This window comes from Zophobas morio, unplaced genomic scaffold, assembly GCF_036711695.1.
Source record: "Zophobas morio isolate AGI-343-1 ecotype UQ-CSIRO unplaced genomic scaffold, CSIRO_AGI_Zmor_V1 ptg000040l, whole genome shotgun sequence".
Lineage (NCBI taxonomy): Eukaryota > Metazoa > Arthropoda > Insecta > Coleoptera > Tenebrionidae > Zophobas > Zophobas morio.
In genome coordinates, this window is record NW_026972145.1 from 2,469,667 (window position 1) to 2,484,716 (window position 15,050).

The following is a 15,050-nucleotide window of genomic DNA, read 5'->3' on the forward strand; positions in this document are numbered from 1 at the left end:
TTTTTTGAGGTCTCGATATTAATTTAAACTTTTCGATTTTTCAATTTTTTGATTTTTAAATTTTTCGATTTTATGATTTTTTAATGCTTCGATTTTTCAATACAATGTCCCGGTTTTTCAACTTTTAAAATTTTACATTTTGAAGTTTTTTTGATTTTTCGATTTCGATGATTGGGATTGATTTGGTTTCCCAATTTTTTTGATTTTTCGACTTCTCGAGTTTTCGATTTCTCGAACTTTTGATGTTTTGATTTCTCGATGTCAGTTTTTGAATTTTACGATGTTTCTATTTTTAATTTCTAGTTTTTCGATTTTTAAATTTTAGATTTTTCAATTTTTCAATTTTTTGGTATTTTAAAATTTTACATTTTTGGATTTTTCGAATTTTATAATAATTTGATGCTCCGATTTCTTCACATATGGGTTGTTTTTTCGTTTTTATACATTTATTAAACCAAGAAAACTCAAAAATTTTGTCAAAAATTCCAAACCTCCATCTTTAAAAATGGCGAAATTATAAATTTTTAAATATAACTAATTTCCCAAAAAACATATAAACATGACTGACAACTATCGATCCCCCAGGTGAGCTCCGGCAAGCGCCTCACCGAGCGCCGCGTCTTCCTCTTCGACGGCCTGCTCATCCTCTGCAAGCCCAACACGCGCCGCCAGAGCTCCGTGCACCAGAACCACGCCGAGTGCCGCCTCAAGGAGCGCTTCTTCATCCGCAAGGTCGAGATCATCGACCACCAGGACACCGACGAGCTGAAGAACGCCTTCGAGATCGCCCCGCGCCACATGCAGCCCTCGGTCATCCTCTGCGCCAAGACCGCCGAGGACAAGAACTCCTGGATGGCCGACCTCGTCATGCTGAACACCCGCTCGATGCTCGAGCGCATCCTCGACAGCATCCTCTCCGACATCGAGAGGAAGCACCCGCTGAAGCTGCCGCCGCCGTCGCTCTACAAGTTCGCCGACCCCGACTCCGAGGACAACATCATCCTCGAGCCGCGCGAGAACGGCGGCGTGCCGCTGATCAAGGGCGCCACGCTGTACAAGCTGGTGGAAAGACTGACGTACCACATCTACGCCGACCCGAAGTTCGTCCGGACGTTCCTGACGACGTACAGGAGCTTCTGCTCGCCGAAGGAGCTGCTGGATCTGCTCATTGAGAGGTGGGTGGCGGGGACGGGAAAGCTTGGTGTAATGCGGGGGTGTAGGTTTCAGATTCCGGATCCGTCGCTGGTGTACGAACAAGACTGCTGCGACACGGACAAGATGCAGAAGAACAACCAGAGGGAGGACTGGAAGAAGTACAGGAAGGAGTACTGCCAGCCGGTGCAGTTCAGGGTTTTGAATGTTTTGAGACACTGGGTCGACCATCATTTTTACGATTTTGAGCGGGATCCGTCGCTGCTGGTCAAACTGAAGAGCTTCCTGGATAGCGTGAACGGCAAGAGTATGCGGAAGTGGGTGGACAGCGTTTTGAAGATTTTACACAGAAAGGTACGGTTTGGGACTGGGGGGCTATAGTTCGTTTATCGAACAGATGGAGTGATCACGTGTCTACAAAGTGAGTGTCAAAGCTTATACAATAATATCAAAATTGAACGAATAGAACACGCACTTTTATAGCTCCCTCTGTTCGGTAAACCGGGTCTGAGTCGTCAGATTTTTGGGAAAAAAAAATCAAAATTTTATAACATTTGGAATTTGACTTTGAAACTATAGAACCAATTTTTTTATTTTATATCACAATTTTTCGTTCATTCAATTTTTCGGATTTTCAGTCTTTGATTTTTCAATTCCTTGATTATCCAATTTCTTTTAAGTAAATTTTTATTTCATCAAATCTTCAATTTTTCAAATTTTCAGTTTCCAATTTTTGAGTTAAAAGTTAAGAAAAACTGAAAAATTGCAAAATTAAATATTGAGAAATTGAAAAGTGGAATTATTACATATTTAAATTGAAAACTAGAGAAATTGCGAATCAAAAATTGAAAAAACGAAAAACTGGAAAATCAGGAAACTGAAAAATCTAAAAAAGAAAAACTATAAAATGGGAACATGAAAAACCCAAAAATTGAGAAATTGAAAAATCCAAAAATTGAAGAATAAAAAATTGGAAACTCGTGCAATTTTTTCGTTCTTTTAAATTTTGGATTTTCGATTTCTCGATTTTTTGACTACTCGATGTTTGAATTTTTCAATTTTTTTAATTTTAGGTTTTTGAATTTTTCAATTTTTCGATATCTCAATTGTTCAATATTTTAACTTATAAATTTTTTAGATTTTTCGATATTTCAATTTTTTGGTTGTCCGATATTTCTGTTTTTCATTTTTTCCAATTTTTAAATTTTTGATTTTCAATTTTTCGAATCTTCAGTGTTTCGATTCTTAAATTTCTCTATTTCTCGAATTTTCAAATTAAAAAACTGAAAAATCGAATTTTCAGTGTTTTAATTGAGTTTTTCGATTTTTCCGTTTTTCAGTTTTTCGATTTTTAGATTTTTCCGTTTTTCAGGTCTTTGATTTTTCGACTGGTTTTTCCACATTGATTTTTCTACCTTAATTTTTCTACTTTGAATTTCTACCCTGATTTTTTTACCCTGATCCTTCTACCTTGATTTTTCAACTTTGATCCTTCTACTTTGATCTCTCCACTTTGATTTTTTTTACCTTGATTTTTATACCTCCATTTTTCTACCTTTATCTTTCGAATTTGATCCTTCTACCTTGATTTTTTGACATTGATACTTTTACCTTGATCCTTGTACCTTATTCTTTCTACCTTGATCCTTATATCTTAATCCTTCTACCTCGATATTCCCATTTTGATCTCTCGACTTTGATTTTTCTACTTTGATCCTTCTGCCTTGATTATTCCACTTTGATGCTTCTGTTTTGACCTCTCGACCTTGATTTTTCTATCTTGATCCTTCTACCTTGATCTTTTGACTTCGATTCTTCTACCTTGATTATTAGACTTTGATCCTTTTACCTTGATCTTTCGACTTCGATTTTTCAACTTTGATTTTTAGACTTTGATCCTTCTACCTTGATCCTTTTACTTTGATTTTTTGACTTTTCTACGTTTCTACCTTAATCCTTCTACCTTGATCCTAATACCTGAATCCTTCTACCTTGATTTTTCCATTTTGATCCTTCTGTTTTGATCTCTTGACCTTGATTTTTCTATCTTGATCTTTCTACCTTGATCCTACTACCTTTATCCTACTATCTTGATCCTTCTACCTTAATCCTTCTACTTTAATCCTTTTACTTTGATGCTTCTACCTTGATCCTTGATTTTTCCACTTTGATCTCTCAAACTTGATTTTTCCACTTTGACTTTTCGACTTTGATTTCTTTGATTTACCGATTTTTCTCATGATTTTTCTACCTTGATCGATCTACCTTGGTGCTTCTACCTTGATTTTTCCACTTTGATCCTTCTACTTTAATCGTTCGACCTTTATCTTTCCACTTTGAGCCTTCTACCTTTGATGCTTCTACTTTGACCTTTATCTCTCGACATTGATTCACAACCTTGATTTTTCGAATTTGATCCTTCGACCTTGATTTTTTGACATGGATACTTTTACCTTGATCCTTGTACCTTATTCTTTCTATCTTGATCCTTATACCTTAATCCTTCTACCTCGATATTCCCACTTTGATCCTTCTATTTTGATCTCTCGACCTTGATTATTCTACATTGATCCTTCTACCTTGATTTTTCCACTCTGATCCTTGTGCCTTGATTTTTTCACTTTGATGCTTCTACTTTGATCTCTCGAACTTGATTTTTCTACTTTGACTTTTCGACTTTGATTTTTCTACCTTGATCTTTCGAATTTGATCCTTCTACCTTAATTTTTTCCACTTTGATCCTTCTGTTTTGACCTCTCGACCTTGATTTTTCTGTCTTGATTCTTCTACCTTGATTTTCGACTTCGATTCTTCTACCTTGATCTTTCGACTTCGATTCTTCTACCTTGATTTTTAGACTTTGATCCTTTTATCTTGATCCTTCTACCTTGATCTTTCGACTTCGCTTCTTCTACCTTGATTTTTAAACTTTGATCCCTCTACCTTGATTTCTCTACTTTGTTTTTTCTACCTTGATATTTCTACTTTGATTTTTTTACCTTGATTTTTCTACTTTGATTTTTCTACCTTGATCTTTCGAATTTGATCCTTCTACCTTGATCCTTTTACTTTGATTTTTTGACTTTTCTACCTTAATCGTTCTACCTTGATCCTTATACCTTAATCCTTCTACCTTGATTTTTCCATTTTGATCCTTCTGATTTGATCTCTTGACCTTGATTTTTCTATCTTGATCTTTCTACCTTGATCCTACTACCTTGATCCTACTACCTTGATCCTACTACCTTGATCCTTCTACCTTAATTTTTCCACCTTGATGCTTCTATCCAGATCCTTCTATTTTGATCTATCGACCTTGATTTTTCTACTTTGATTTTTTTACCTTTATTTTCCTACCCTGATTTTTCTAACTTGATCCTTCTACCTTGATTTTTCCACTTTGATCTTTTACCTTATTCTTCTGTCTTGATCCTTCTACCTTGATTTTTCGACTTTGAGGCTTCTACTTTGGATCCTCGACCTCGATTTTTCTACCTTGTGATTTCTACTCTGATTTTTCTATCTTGATCCTTCTACCTTGATTTTTCCACTTTGATGCTCCTGCCCAGATCTTTCTACTTTGATCTGTCGACCTTTATTCTTCTACTTTGAGTTTTCGACTTTGATTTTTCTACCTTGATATTTCTGCTATGATTTTTTTACGTATATTTTTCTACCCTGATTTTTCTATCTTGATCCTTCTACATTGTTTTTTACACTTTGATGCTTCTACCTTGATTTTTCGACTTGAATGATTCTACTTTGAATCCTCGACCTTGATTTTTCCACTTTGACTTTTCGACTTTGATTTTTCTACCCTGATTTTTATTCCTTGATTTTTTCACTTTGATCTTTGTACCTTGATCCTTTTACCTTGATTCTTCTATCTTGATTCTTCTACCTTGATTTTTCCACTTTGACTTTTCGACTTTGAATTTTCTACCTTGATATTTCTACTTTGATTTTTTTACCTTTATTTTTCTACCTTGATTTTTGTACCCTGATTTTTCTACCTTGATGCTTCTACCTTGATTTTTCCACTTTGATTCTTCTACCATGATTTTTCCACTTGGTTGCTTCTATCTTGATCCTTCTACTTTGGATCCTCGATCTTGATATTTCTACTTTGACTTTCGACTTTGATTTTTCTACCTTGATATTTTTCCCTTTATTGTTCCACCTTCATTTTTCCATCCTGATTTTTCTACCTTGATCTTTCGAATGTGATTCTTCTACCTTGATCCTTTTACTTTGATTCTTCTACCTTGATTGTTCCTTCTGCCTTGATTGTTCCTTCTGCCTTGATTGTTCCTTCTGCCTTGATTGTTCCTTCTACCTTGATTGTTCCTTCTACCTTGATCCTTCATTTTTCCACTTTTCTCTACACCTTGATTTTTCGGCCTTGATTTTATTAACCTGATTTTTCTATCCTGATCCTTCTACCTTTATCTTTCGAATTTGATCGTTGTACCTTGATTATATTACCTTGATTTTTTCACTTTGGTAGTTTTGCCTTGATCCTTCTGCCTTAATCCTTGTACCCTTTATCCTTGTACCTTAATTCTTCCACCTTGATTTTTCCACTTTGATCCTTCTATCTCTCGAACTCGATTTTTCTACCTTGATCCTTCTGCCTTGATCTTTCGGCTTCGATTCTTGTACCTTAATTTTTTGACTTTCATCCTTTTACTTTGATCCTTCTACCGTGATGCTTCTATTTTGATCCTTGATTTTTCCACTTTTCTCTCGACCTTGATTTTTCTACTTTGAATTTTTTGCCCTGATTTTTCTACCTTGATCCTTCTACCTTGATCCTTCTAACTTAATTCTTCTACCTTGATCCTTCTGCCTTGATTTTTTGACTTTGATACTTTTACTTTGAGCCTTCTACCTTGATCCTTGATTTTTGCACTTTGATCTCTCGGACTTGGTTTTTCTACTTTGACTTTTCGACTTTGATTCCTTTGATCTATCGATTTTTCTCTTGATTTTTCTACCTTGATCGATCTACCTTGGTGCTTCTACCTTGATTTCCACTTTGATCCGTCTACTTTAATCGTTCGACTTTTGTCTCTCGACATAGATCTCACGAGCTTGATTCTTCTACTTTGTTTTTTATCTTGATTTCTACCTAGATGCTTCTACATTGATGCTTGTACATCGGTGCTTCTACCTTGATTTTTCCACTTTGAGCCTTCTAACTTTGATCTTTCGACCTTTATCTCTCGACATTGATTTCACAACCTTAATTTTTCTTTTGATTTTTAACCTTGATTTTTCTACCTTGATTTTTCAACCCTGATTTTACTACCTTGATCTTTCGAGTTTGATCCTAACTTAATTTTTCCACTTTGATCCTTCTACCTTTATCCGTCTACCGTGATTTTTCGACTTTGATACTTTTACTTTAATCCTTCTACCTTGAAGTTTCTACCTTGATCCTTCTGCCTTGATTTTTCCACCCTGATCCTTCTACTTTGATCTTTCGACCTTTACCTCTCGACATTGATCTCACGACCTTGATTTCTTTCTAGATGTTTCTACTTTGATTTTTCTATTCTGATTTTTCTCTAGATGTTTCTACCTTGATTTTTCTTTTCTACCTCGATTTTTCTTTTCTACCTCGATTTTTCTACCTCGATTTTTGTACCTCGCTTTTTCTACCTAGATTTTTCTACCTCGCTTTTTCTGCCTCGATTTTTCTACTTCGATTTTTCCGCCTCGATTTTTCCGCCTCGACTTTTCCGCCTCGACTTTTCCGCCTCGACTTTTCCGCCTCGACTTTTCCGCCTCGACTTTTCCGCCTCGACTTTTCCGCCTCGACTTGTCCGCCTCGACTTTTCCGCCTCGACTTTTCCGCCTCGACTTTTCCGCCTCGACTTTTCCGCCCCGACTTTTCCGCCTCGACTTTTCCGCCTCGACTTATCCGCCTCGACTTTTCCGCCTCGATTTTTCCACCTCGATTTTTCCACCTTGATCTTTCTACCTTGATGCTGCGACATCGATGCTTTCACCTTGATTTCTCCACTTTGATCTTTCGACATTCATTTCACGACCTTGATTTTTCTACCTTGATTTTTCGACCTTGATCTTCAAGGTAGAGACCTTGATCGTTCTAGTTTGATGCTTCTAGCTTGATGCTTAATCCTTTTACCTTAATCCTTCTACTTTGACGTTTCGACCTTGATTCTTCTATTCTGACTTATCGACTTTGATTTTTGAATTTTTCACTTTCTCGATTTTTCAGTTTTATTTCTCAATTGTTCGATTGTTCTACCTTGATGGTTCTACCTTGATACTTCTACATTGATGCTGCTACCTTGATCCTTCTACTATTTCTGGTTCTACATTGATGCTTCTATCTTAATCCTTCTACTTTGATTTTTCGACCTTGATCTCTCGAATTTGATTTTTCGACTTTGATCTTTCGACCTTGGTCTCCCGACTTTGATTTTTGGACTGGGAAAATGTATCGATTTTTCACTTCTAGTTCCCAATTTTGTTCAGTTTATCAGAAAATTGAAAAGTTTTACATTGAAAAACGAAAAATTAAAGAAATAAAAAATTGAGAACTCATGAAATGGAAATTGAAACATCCAAAAACAGTTTCTTATCGTAAAATAAAAAAATAAAAAAAATTGAAAACTTGCAAAAATTAATGAAATGAAAAATTGGAAATTCGAAAATTTGAAAAATTAAAAGCTAAAAATTGAAAAATTGATAAGTCGTATAAATGAAAAGATGAAAAGTGAAAAATTTTAAAAGTTGAAATATCTAAAAATTGGAAAATTGAAGAACTGAAAAATTTAAAAATGAAAATTGAAAAACTGAGGAAACGAAAACCAAACAAAAAATTATACATAAAATCGAAACATTGAAAACTTGAAAAATTGTAAAATTAATGAAATGAAAAATTGAAAAGTCGAATAAATGAAAAGATCAAAAGTGAAAAATTTTAAAGATGATTATTATTATTTACGCAATTAAAATGAAAACTGGAAAAATTTCAATTCAAAAATTGAAGGTTAAGCGAAAAATCGAAAAATTGAAACCTGAAAAATTGCGAGGTTTCACATTGAAAAAAAGAAAAATTATAAAATCAGGACATTGAAAAACCGAAAAATTGCAAAATTTTAAAAATTGGAAAATTGCGAACTGAAAAATTTAAAAATGAAAATTGAAAAACTGAGGAAATGAAAACTAAACAAAAAATTATACATAAAATCGAAACATTGAAAACTTGAAAATTTCTAAAATTAATAAAATGAAAAATTGAAAAGTCGAATAAATGAAAAGATCAAAAGTGAAAAATTTTAAAGATGATTATTATTATTTACACAATTAAAATGAAAACTGGAAAAATTTCAATTCAATATTGAAGGTTTAGCGAAAAATCGAAAAATTGAAACCTGAAAAATTGCGAGGTTTCACATTGAAAAAAAGAAAAATTATAAAATCAGGACATTGAAAAACCGAAAAATTGCAAAATTTTGAAAATTGGAAAATTGAGAACTGAAAAATTTAAAAATGAAAATTGAAAAACTGAGAAAACGAAAACTAAACAAAAAATTATACATAAAATCGAAACATTGAAAACTTGAAAAATTGTAAAATTAATGAAATGAAAAATTGAAAAGTCGAATAAATGAAAAAATGGAACAATTTTTAAATTATTTTTATTATCACATATTTAAAACGAAATCAAGAAAGAAAAATTGCAAATCAAAAATTGAAAAATCGCAAAACTGAAAAATCGAAAAATTGTAAAAATAAAGAAGATAAAAAGCCGAAACGAAAATTTGTAGATATGAAAAACTGAAAAATTATAAATCGAAAACTCGAGAAACTTTATTATTTTTCAAGCGGGTTTGTTGGGCTGCACTTCAGGGAGCTGAGAAAATTCTTACAAAATAACCTTCAAACTTTTTTTTTGGTTACAGCAAGAAAACGATTCGCAAAGACACATCAAGTTCGCCTTCAACGAGCCGCCGCCTCCGATCGAATGGCACATACCCTGCACGGAATCCGACTACGGCATTCTGACCCTACATCCAGTGGAAATAGCCCGACAATTAACCATCCTGGAGTTCGACCTTTACCGCATGATAAAACCCTCGGAGCTGGTGGGAGCCGTCTGGACGAAGAAAGACAAGGAGTCGTCCAGCCCGAATTTACTCAAAATGATCAAACACACCACAAACGTAAGCAAAACGGAGTGAAATTTCATCTAAAACTGTGAAATTTTCCTTCGTCAGGTCGGCCGCTGGCTGGAAAAAACCATCGTCGAGGCCGAAAACTTCGAAGAGCGCGTCGCCATAGTGAACCGCATCATCGAAATCCTCATCGTCCTCTACGAAATCAACAACTTCAACGGCGTCCTCTCCATAGTGTCCACGTGCGCGTCTGCGTCGGTCCACCGGCTCAAACTCACCTTCCAGAACCTCACCCAGCAGAACCGCAAAGCCCTGGAGGAGTGCCGCGCCGACGACCACTTCAAGAAATACCAAGAGAAACTGCGCTCCATCAACCCCCCCTGCGTCCCCTTCCTCGGCATGTACCTCACCAACATCCTCCACATCGAGGAGGGCAACCCCGACTTCCTCCCCAACACCCAACTCATCAACTTCTTCAAGCGGAGAAAAGTCGCGGAAATCACCGGGGAGATCCAGCAGTACCAGAACCAGCCGTACTGCTTCAGCGTGGAGCCGAAGATCCGCCACTTCCTGGAGAACCTGAACCCGTTCGGGGACATGGTGGACACGGAGATCAGCAACTATCTGTACCACAAGTCGCTGGAGATCGAGCCGCGGGGGGTGAAGCAGGTGCTGAAGTTCCCCAGGAGGTGGCCGAATTTGAGCTTGAAGAGCCCGGGGATCAAGTCGAAGTCGACGAAGCAGCTGGCCACGGCGCTGAATAACGCCATCAACTCCACGTTGAATTCGTCGAATATTAAGAGCGACGATTCGAAGAGCGAGGATTCGTCCAAGTCGGATAACGAGTTCAGCGTGTTCGCGTCGGTGCAGCTGGGGACGTGCCAGAATAGTCCGACGCTGAGTCCGGTGTCGCCGGCCGCCTCCAACCCGATTCTCAACTGGGCCCCCAAGTCTAATCACAGTCGGAATTCGAGTGTGAGCTCGATTTCGACGGGGTCGATGCGCAATCCGCCGCCGCCGCCCCCACAAAGGTGGGTACACACTAGAGAAATAAAGGGGGATATAAAACTGGCTTCCATCTATGTCTTAAGTAATCATACATATATAATAATTATGGGGTTTAGTATCGTAATTTTTGACTCAAGTGTAAAGTTGTTTTTGCAAATTTTGACTTAAATTTTTCAGTTTTTCGGTTTTTCAATTATTGGATTTTTCAATTTTTCGATCTTTCAGTGTGAGAGTTTTTCGATTCCATTCGTTTTCTCTTTTTTCCAATTTTTTTGTTCTTTTAATTTTATTTTTATTGGTTTTTAAGTTTTTCCGATTTTCTAGTTTTTCGATTTTTCAACTTATCGAATCAAAAAAAAGGAAAATTGCAAATTTGTAATATTGAAAAATCAAAAATGCGAAAAAACGAAAAATTGAAAATTGAGAAAGTTAAAAATCGAAAAAGTGCAAAATTGAAAACCGAAATAATGTTAAAAAATGGATTTTAAAACTTTTTTATTTATTCAACTTTTCAATTTTTCGTTTCTTGGATTTTTCATTTCGTCAAATTTTCGATTTGCAATTTTTCATGTCGGTTTTTTAACGTGTTTTACATTTATAATTTTTCGGCTTTTCTGTGTTCTGATTTTATAATTTTTCCGTTATTCAGTTTTATAATTTTTCAATTTTTCGTTTCAGTTCTTCGATATACAATTTTTCGATTTTAACTTTTCGAATAAATAAAAATGGAAAAAGTGTAAAATGAAAACTTTGAAATATCTAAAAATTGTAAATCAAAAACGTCAAGAATTGAAAAATCGAAAAGAATTTTAATCGAAAGATTAAAAATTGAGAAACTTAAAAATCGAAAAAATGGAATATAAAAAAATGATTTTAAAACTTTTTCATTTTTTCGACTTTTCAATTTTTGGAATTTTAATTTTTCAATTTTTAAATTCTTGCGTTTTTCATTTCTTCAAATTTTCGATCTGCAATTTTTCGTTCCGGTTTTTCATTTGCTTTGTTTTTCCAAATTGCTCGATTTTCGATGTTCCGATTTTATCATTTTTGGATTTTTCGTTTCTTTATTTTTTCCATTTTCGGCTTTTCAGTGTTCTGATTTTATGATTTTTTTTTCATTGTGAAATTTTTCAGGTTCATGATTATTCACTTTTGCAATTTTGGAATTTCATTTTTAATTGTTCGATTTTAAATTTCCGAATCCAAAAAATGGAAAAATTACAAAAAGATTAAAAAATGTTCGTTTTAATTTTTCTTTTTCTCAATTTTAGATTTTTCAGTTTCATTCCTTCGTTGGCCAGTTTTTCGATTTTAACTTTTCGACTCAAAAAAATGGAAAATTTGCAGAATTATAAATTTGAAAAATCAAAAATGAAAAAACGAAAAAGTATAATATGAAAACTTTGAAATATGTATCTAAAAATTGGAAATCAAGAACTTGAAGAATTGATAAATCGAAAGATTAAAAACTGAGAAACTTAAAAATCGAAAAACGGAATTAAAAAAAAAAGGTTTTTCATTTTTTCGACTTTCCATTTTTTTAAATTCTTGAATTTTCCCTTTCGTCAAAATTTCGATCTGCAATTTTTCATTTCGGTTTTTTTATTTGCTTTATATTAGCTTTATGTTCCAATTTAATATTTTTTCGATTTTTCCGCTTTTCAATTTCTGATTTTATAATTTTAGATTTTTACAATGTGAAATTTTTCCTTTTAATTTTTCTTTTTCTCAATTTGAGATTTTTCAGTTTCGTGATTTTTTTATTTTTCGTTTCAGTTCTTTGAAATGCAATTTTTGTACCACTTTTTCGATTAAGGAATTCCTCGTTTTTTCAGTTTTTCAATTTTTAATTTCTCAATTTTAACTTTTCGAATCAAAAAAAAAATTTGAACAATCGAAAAATAAAAAATTGAGAAACTTAAAAATCGAAAAAACGAAATATTAAAAAAATATATATTTTAGAATTTTTTATTTTCTTTAGTTTCTTTATTTCTCAATTTTTCGGCTTTTCAATGTTCCGATTTTATAATTTTTGGATTTTTTCATTTCTTTATTTTTTTCCATTTTCGGGTTTTCAATGTTCTGATTTTATAATTTTTCCTTTTTTCCATGTGAAATTTTTCAGTTTCATAATTAAATTTCTTTATTTTTCGTTTCAACTCTTCGACATGCAATTTTTCGATTTTCCACTTTTTTTTTGGGATTTCTCGTTTTTTCAGTTTTTCCATTTTGAATTTCTCGATTTGAACTTCTGGAATCACAAAAATGAAAAAACGAAAAAGTATAAAATGAAAACTTTGAAATATCTAAAAATTGGAAATCAAGAACTTGAATTGGAAAAAACGAATTAAAAAAAAGTTTTAAAAGTTTTTCATTTCATTTCGATTTTTCAATTTTCGATTTTGAATTTTTCATTTCTTCAAATTTTTCATTTGGGTTTTTATTTGGTTTATATTTACAATTTTTCGACAATTTTTTTCAGTTTCATAATTTTCCAATTCTTCGATATGAAATTTTCCGATTTTTGAATTTCATGTTTTTTCAGTTTTCCAACTTTTAATTTTTCGATTTTAACTTTTCGAATAAAAAAGTGGAAAAAATGCAAATTATAACTTATATAATGAAAAAGTATAAAATGAAAATTTTGAAATATCTAAAAACTGGAAGAATTGAAAAATCAAAAGATAAAAAATTGAGAAACTTAAAAATCCAAAAAACGGAATATAAAAAAAATGATTTTGAAACTTTTTCATTTCTTCAAATTTTCGATCTGTAATTTTTCATTTCGTTTTTTTATTTGCTTTACATTTACAATTTTTCGATTTTTCAATGTTCCGATTTTATATTTTATCGATTTTTCAATGTTCCGATTTTATATTTTTTTGATTTTTCAATTTTTATTTTCTTTAGTTCTTTGTCTCTTCAATGTTTCCTTTTTTCAATTTCTGATTTTATAATTTTAGCGTTTTCCAATGTGAATTTTTTTCTTTTTCACAATTTTAGAGTTTTTGCAGTTTCATGATTTTTCAATTTTTAGTTTCAGTTCTTGGATATGCAACTTTTCAATTTTCCACTTTTTCGATTTTGGAATTTCTCGTTTTTCAGTTTTTCGATTTTTAATTTTTCGTTTTTTCTTTAATTTCTTTATTTTTTCAATTTTTCAGCTTTTCAATGTTCTGATTTTATAATTTTTTGTTTTTGAATTTTCAGATTTTTCAACTTTTAGATTTTTATTTATTTTTTCTTTTTCAATTTAAAGATTTTTCAGTTTCATGATTTTTCGATTTTGGAATTGAGAAACTTAAAAGTTTAAAAAAGGAAGTATTTAAAAAAACTCCTATTTCAAAACTTTCTTTTCCCCGTTTTTTTCAGTTTTTCAATTTTTAATTTTTCGGTTTTAACGTTTTGAATCAGAAAAATGGAAAAATTGCAAAATTGTAAATTTGAAAAACCAAAAATGAAAAAACGAAATATTGTAAAAAATGGATTTTAAAACTTTTTCATTTTTTTGATTTTCCAATTTTTCGATTTGCACTTTTTCGTTCCGTTTTTCTATTTTCTTTATTTTTACAATTTTGTGATTTTTCAATTTTCCGATTTTATAATTTTTTTAATTTTGCAATTTCAATTTTTTTCAAGTTTTCATTACTTCCAATTCTTCGACTTCTAATTTTTTGTATTTTCTTCGCTTTAGGACATGCAACTCTTGGCGTTTTCATTTTGAAATTTTTCAGTTTTTCAATTTTCCACATTTTGGATGTTTCATTTTTTCGATTTTTCAAATTTTCATTTTTCAGTGTTCTGATTTTGTATATATATATTTTTTTCAAAGTGAAATTCTTCAATTTTTGGATTTTTCAATTATTCGATTTGCAATTTTTCGGTTTTACAAATTTTTGATTTTTTTAACAGTTTGTTTTTTTCAATTTTAGATGTTTTTCAATTTTTCTAGATTTCATTTAATTTTGCAATAATAATTAAAATTTTTCGATTTTGGAATTTCTCTTTTTTTTTTTGTTTTTTTATTTTCTTAATTTTTACAATTTTTTGATTTTTCAGTGTCCCCATTTTGTAATTTTGTGCTTTTCAATTTAGGACATACAATTGTTGGGAGTTTTCATTTTTCGATTTTTCAGTTTTTTGGTATTCCAATTTTTCGACTTTTACATTTTTTAATTTTTCGTTTTTTCAATTTTACATTTTTCAGTTTTTCGGTTTTTGATTTTCAATTTTTCGATTCTTCAAATTTTCGATTTACAATTTTTCGCTTCAGTTTTTTATTTTCTTCATTTTTACAATTCTTCGAATTTTCAATGTTCCGGTTTTATAATTGTTTGTTTTTTCAATTTTAATTTCTTCAATTGTTCGTTTCTTCCAATTTTTTGATTTGCACCTCTTGAGTTTAATTTTTGAATTTTTCATTTTTTTTTATTTTCCGACTTTTGGATGTTTCAGTTTTTAGATTTTGCAATTTCAAAATTTTCATCTATTTTTCGAATTTTTTAGTTTTTCAAAGTTCTGATTTTATAATTTTTCGTTTCTCCAGTTTTTGATTTGCAATTTTTCCAGTTTTGAATGTAAACAAATTAAAAAAAAAACAATTTGGGTTTTCAAATTTTCTTATTCAATTCGTTTTTCTTTGCAATTTTGTGATTCATTCCTTTTTTTCGATTTTTAAGTTTCCCAATTTTTAGTTTTTCAGTGTTTCAATTTTGTCGTTTTTTAAGTTTTTGGATT

At 32.1% G+C, this 15,050-nt stretch overlaps 1 protein-coding gene across 1 annotated transcript in view; it reads left to right on the forward strand.

The window, feature by feature from the left end:
• The window catches only part of Trna:q:34e (Son of sevenless), a 62,844-nt gene that overhangs the window by 45,889 nt on the left and 1,905 nt on the right, over positions 1-15,050 (forward strand). The window contains exons 9-12 of the mRNA XM_064071382.1: positions 586-1,175; positions 1,221-1,506; positions 9,093-9,353; positions 9,408-10,336. Of these exons, the coding sequence (XP_063927452.1) occupies positions 586-1,175; positions 1,221-1,506; positions 9,093-9,353; positions 9,408-10,336 (2,066 nt within the window). The remainder of the gene's footprint in view (positions 1-585; positions 1,176-1,220; positions 1,507-9,092; positions 9,354-9,407; positions 10,337-15,050) is intronic.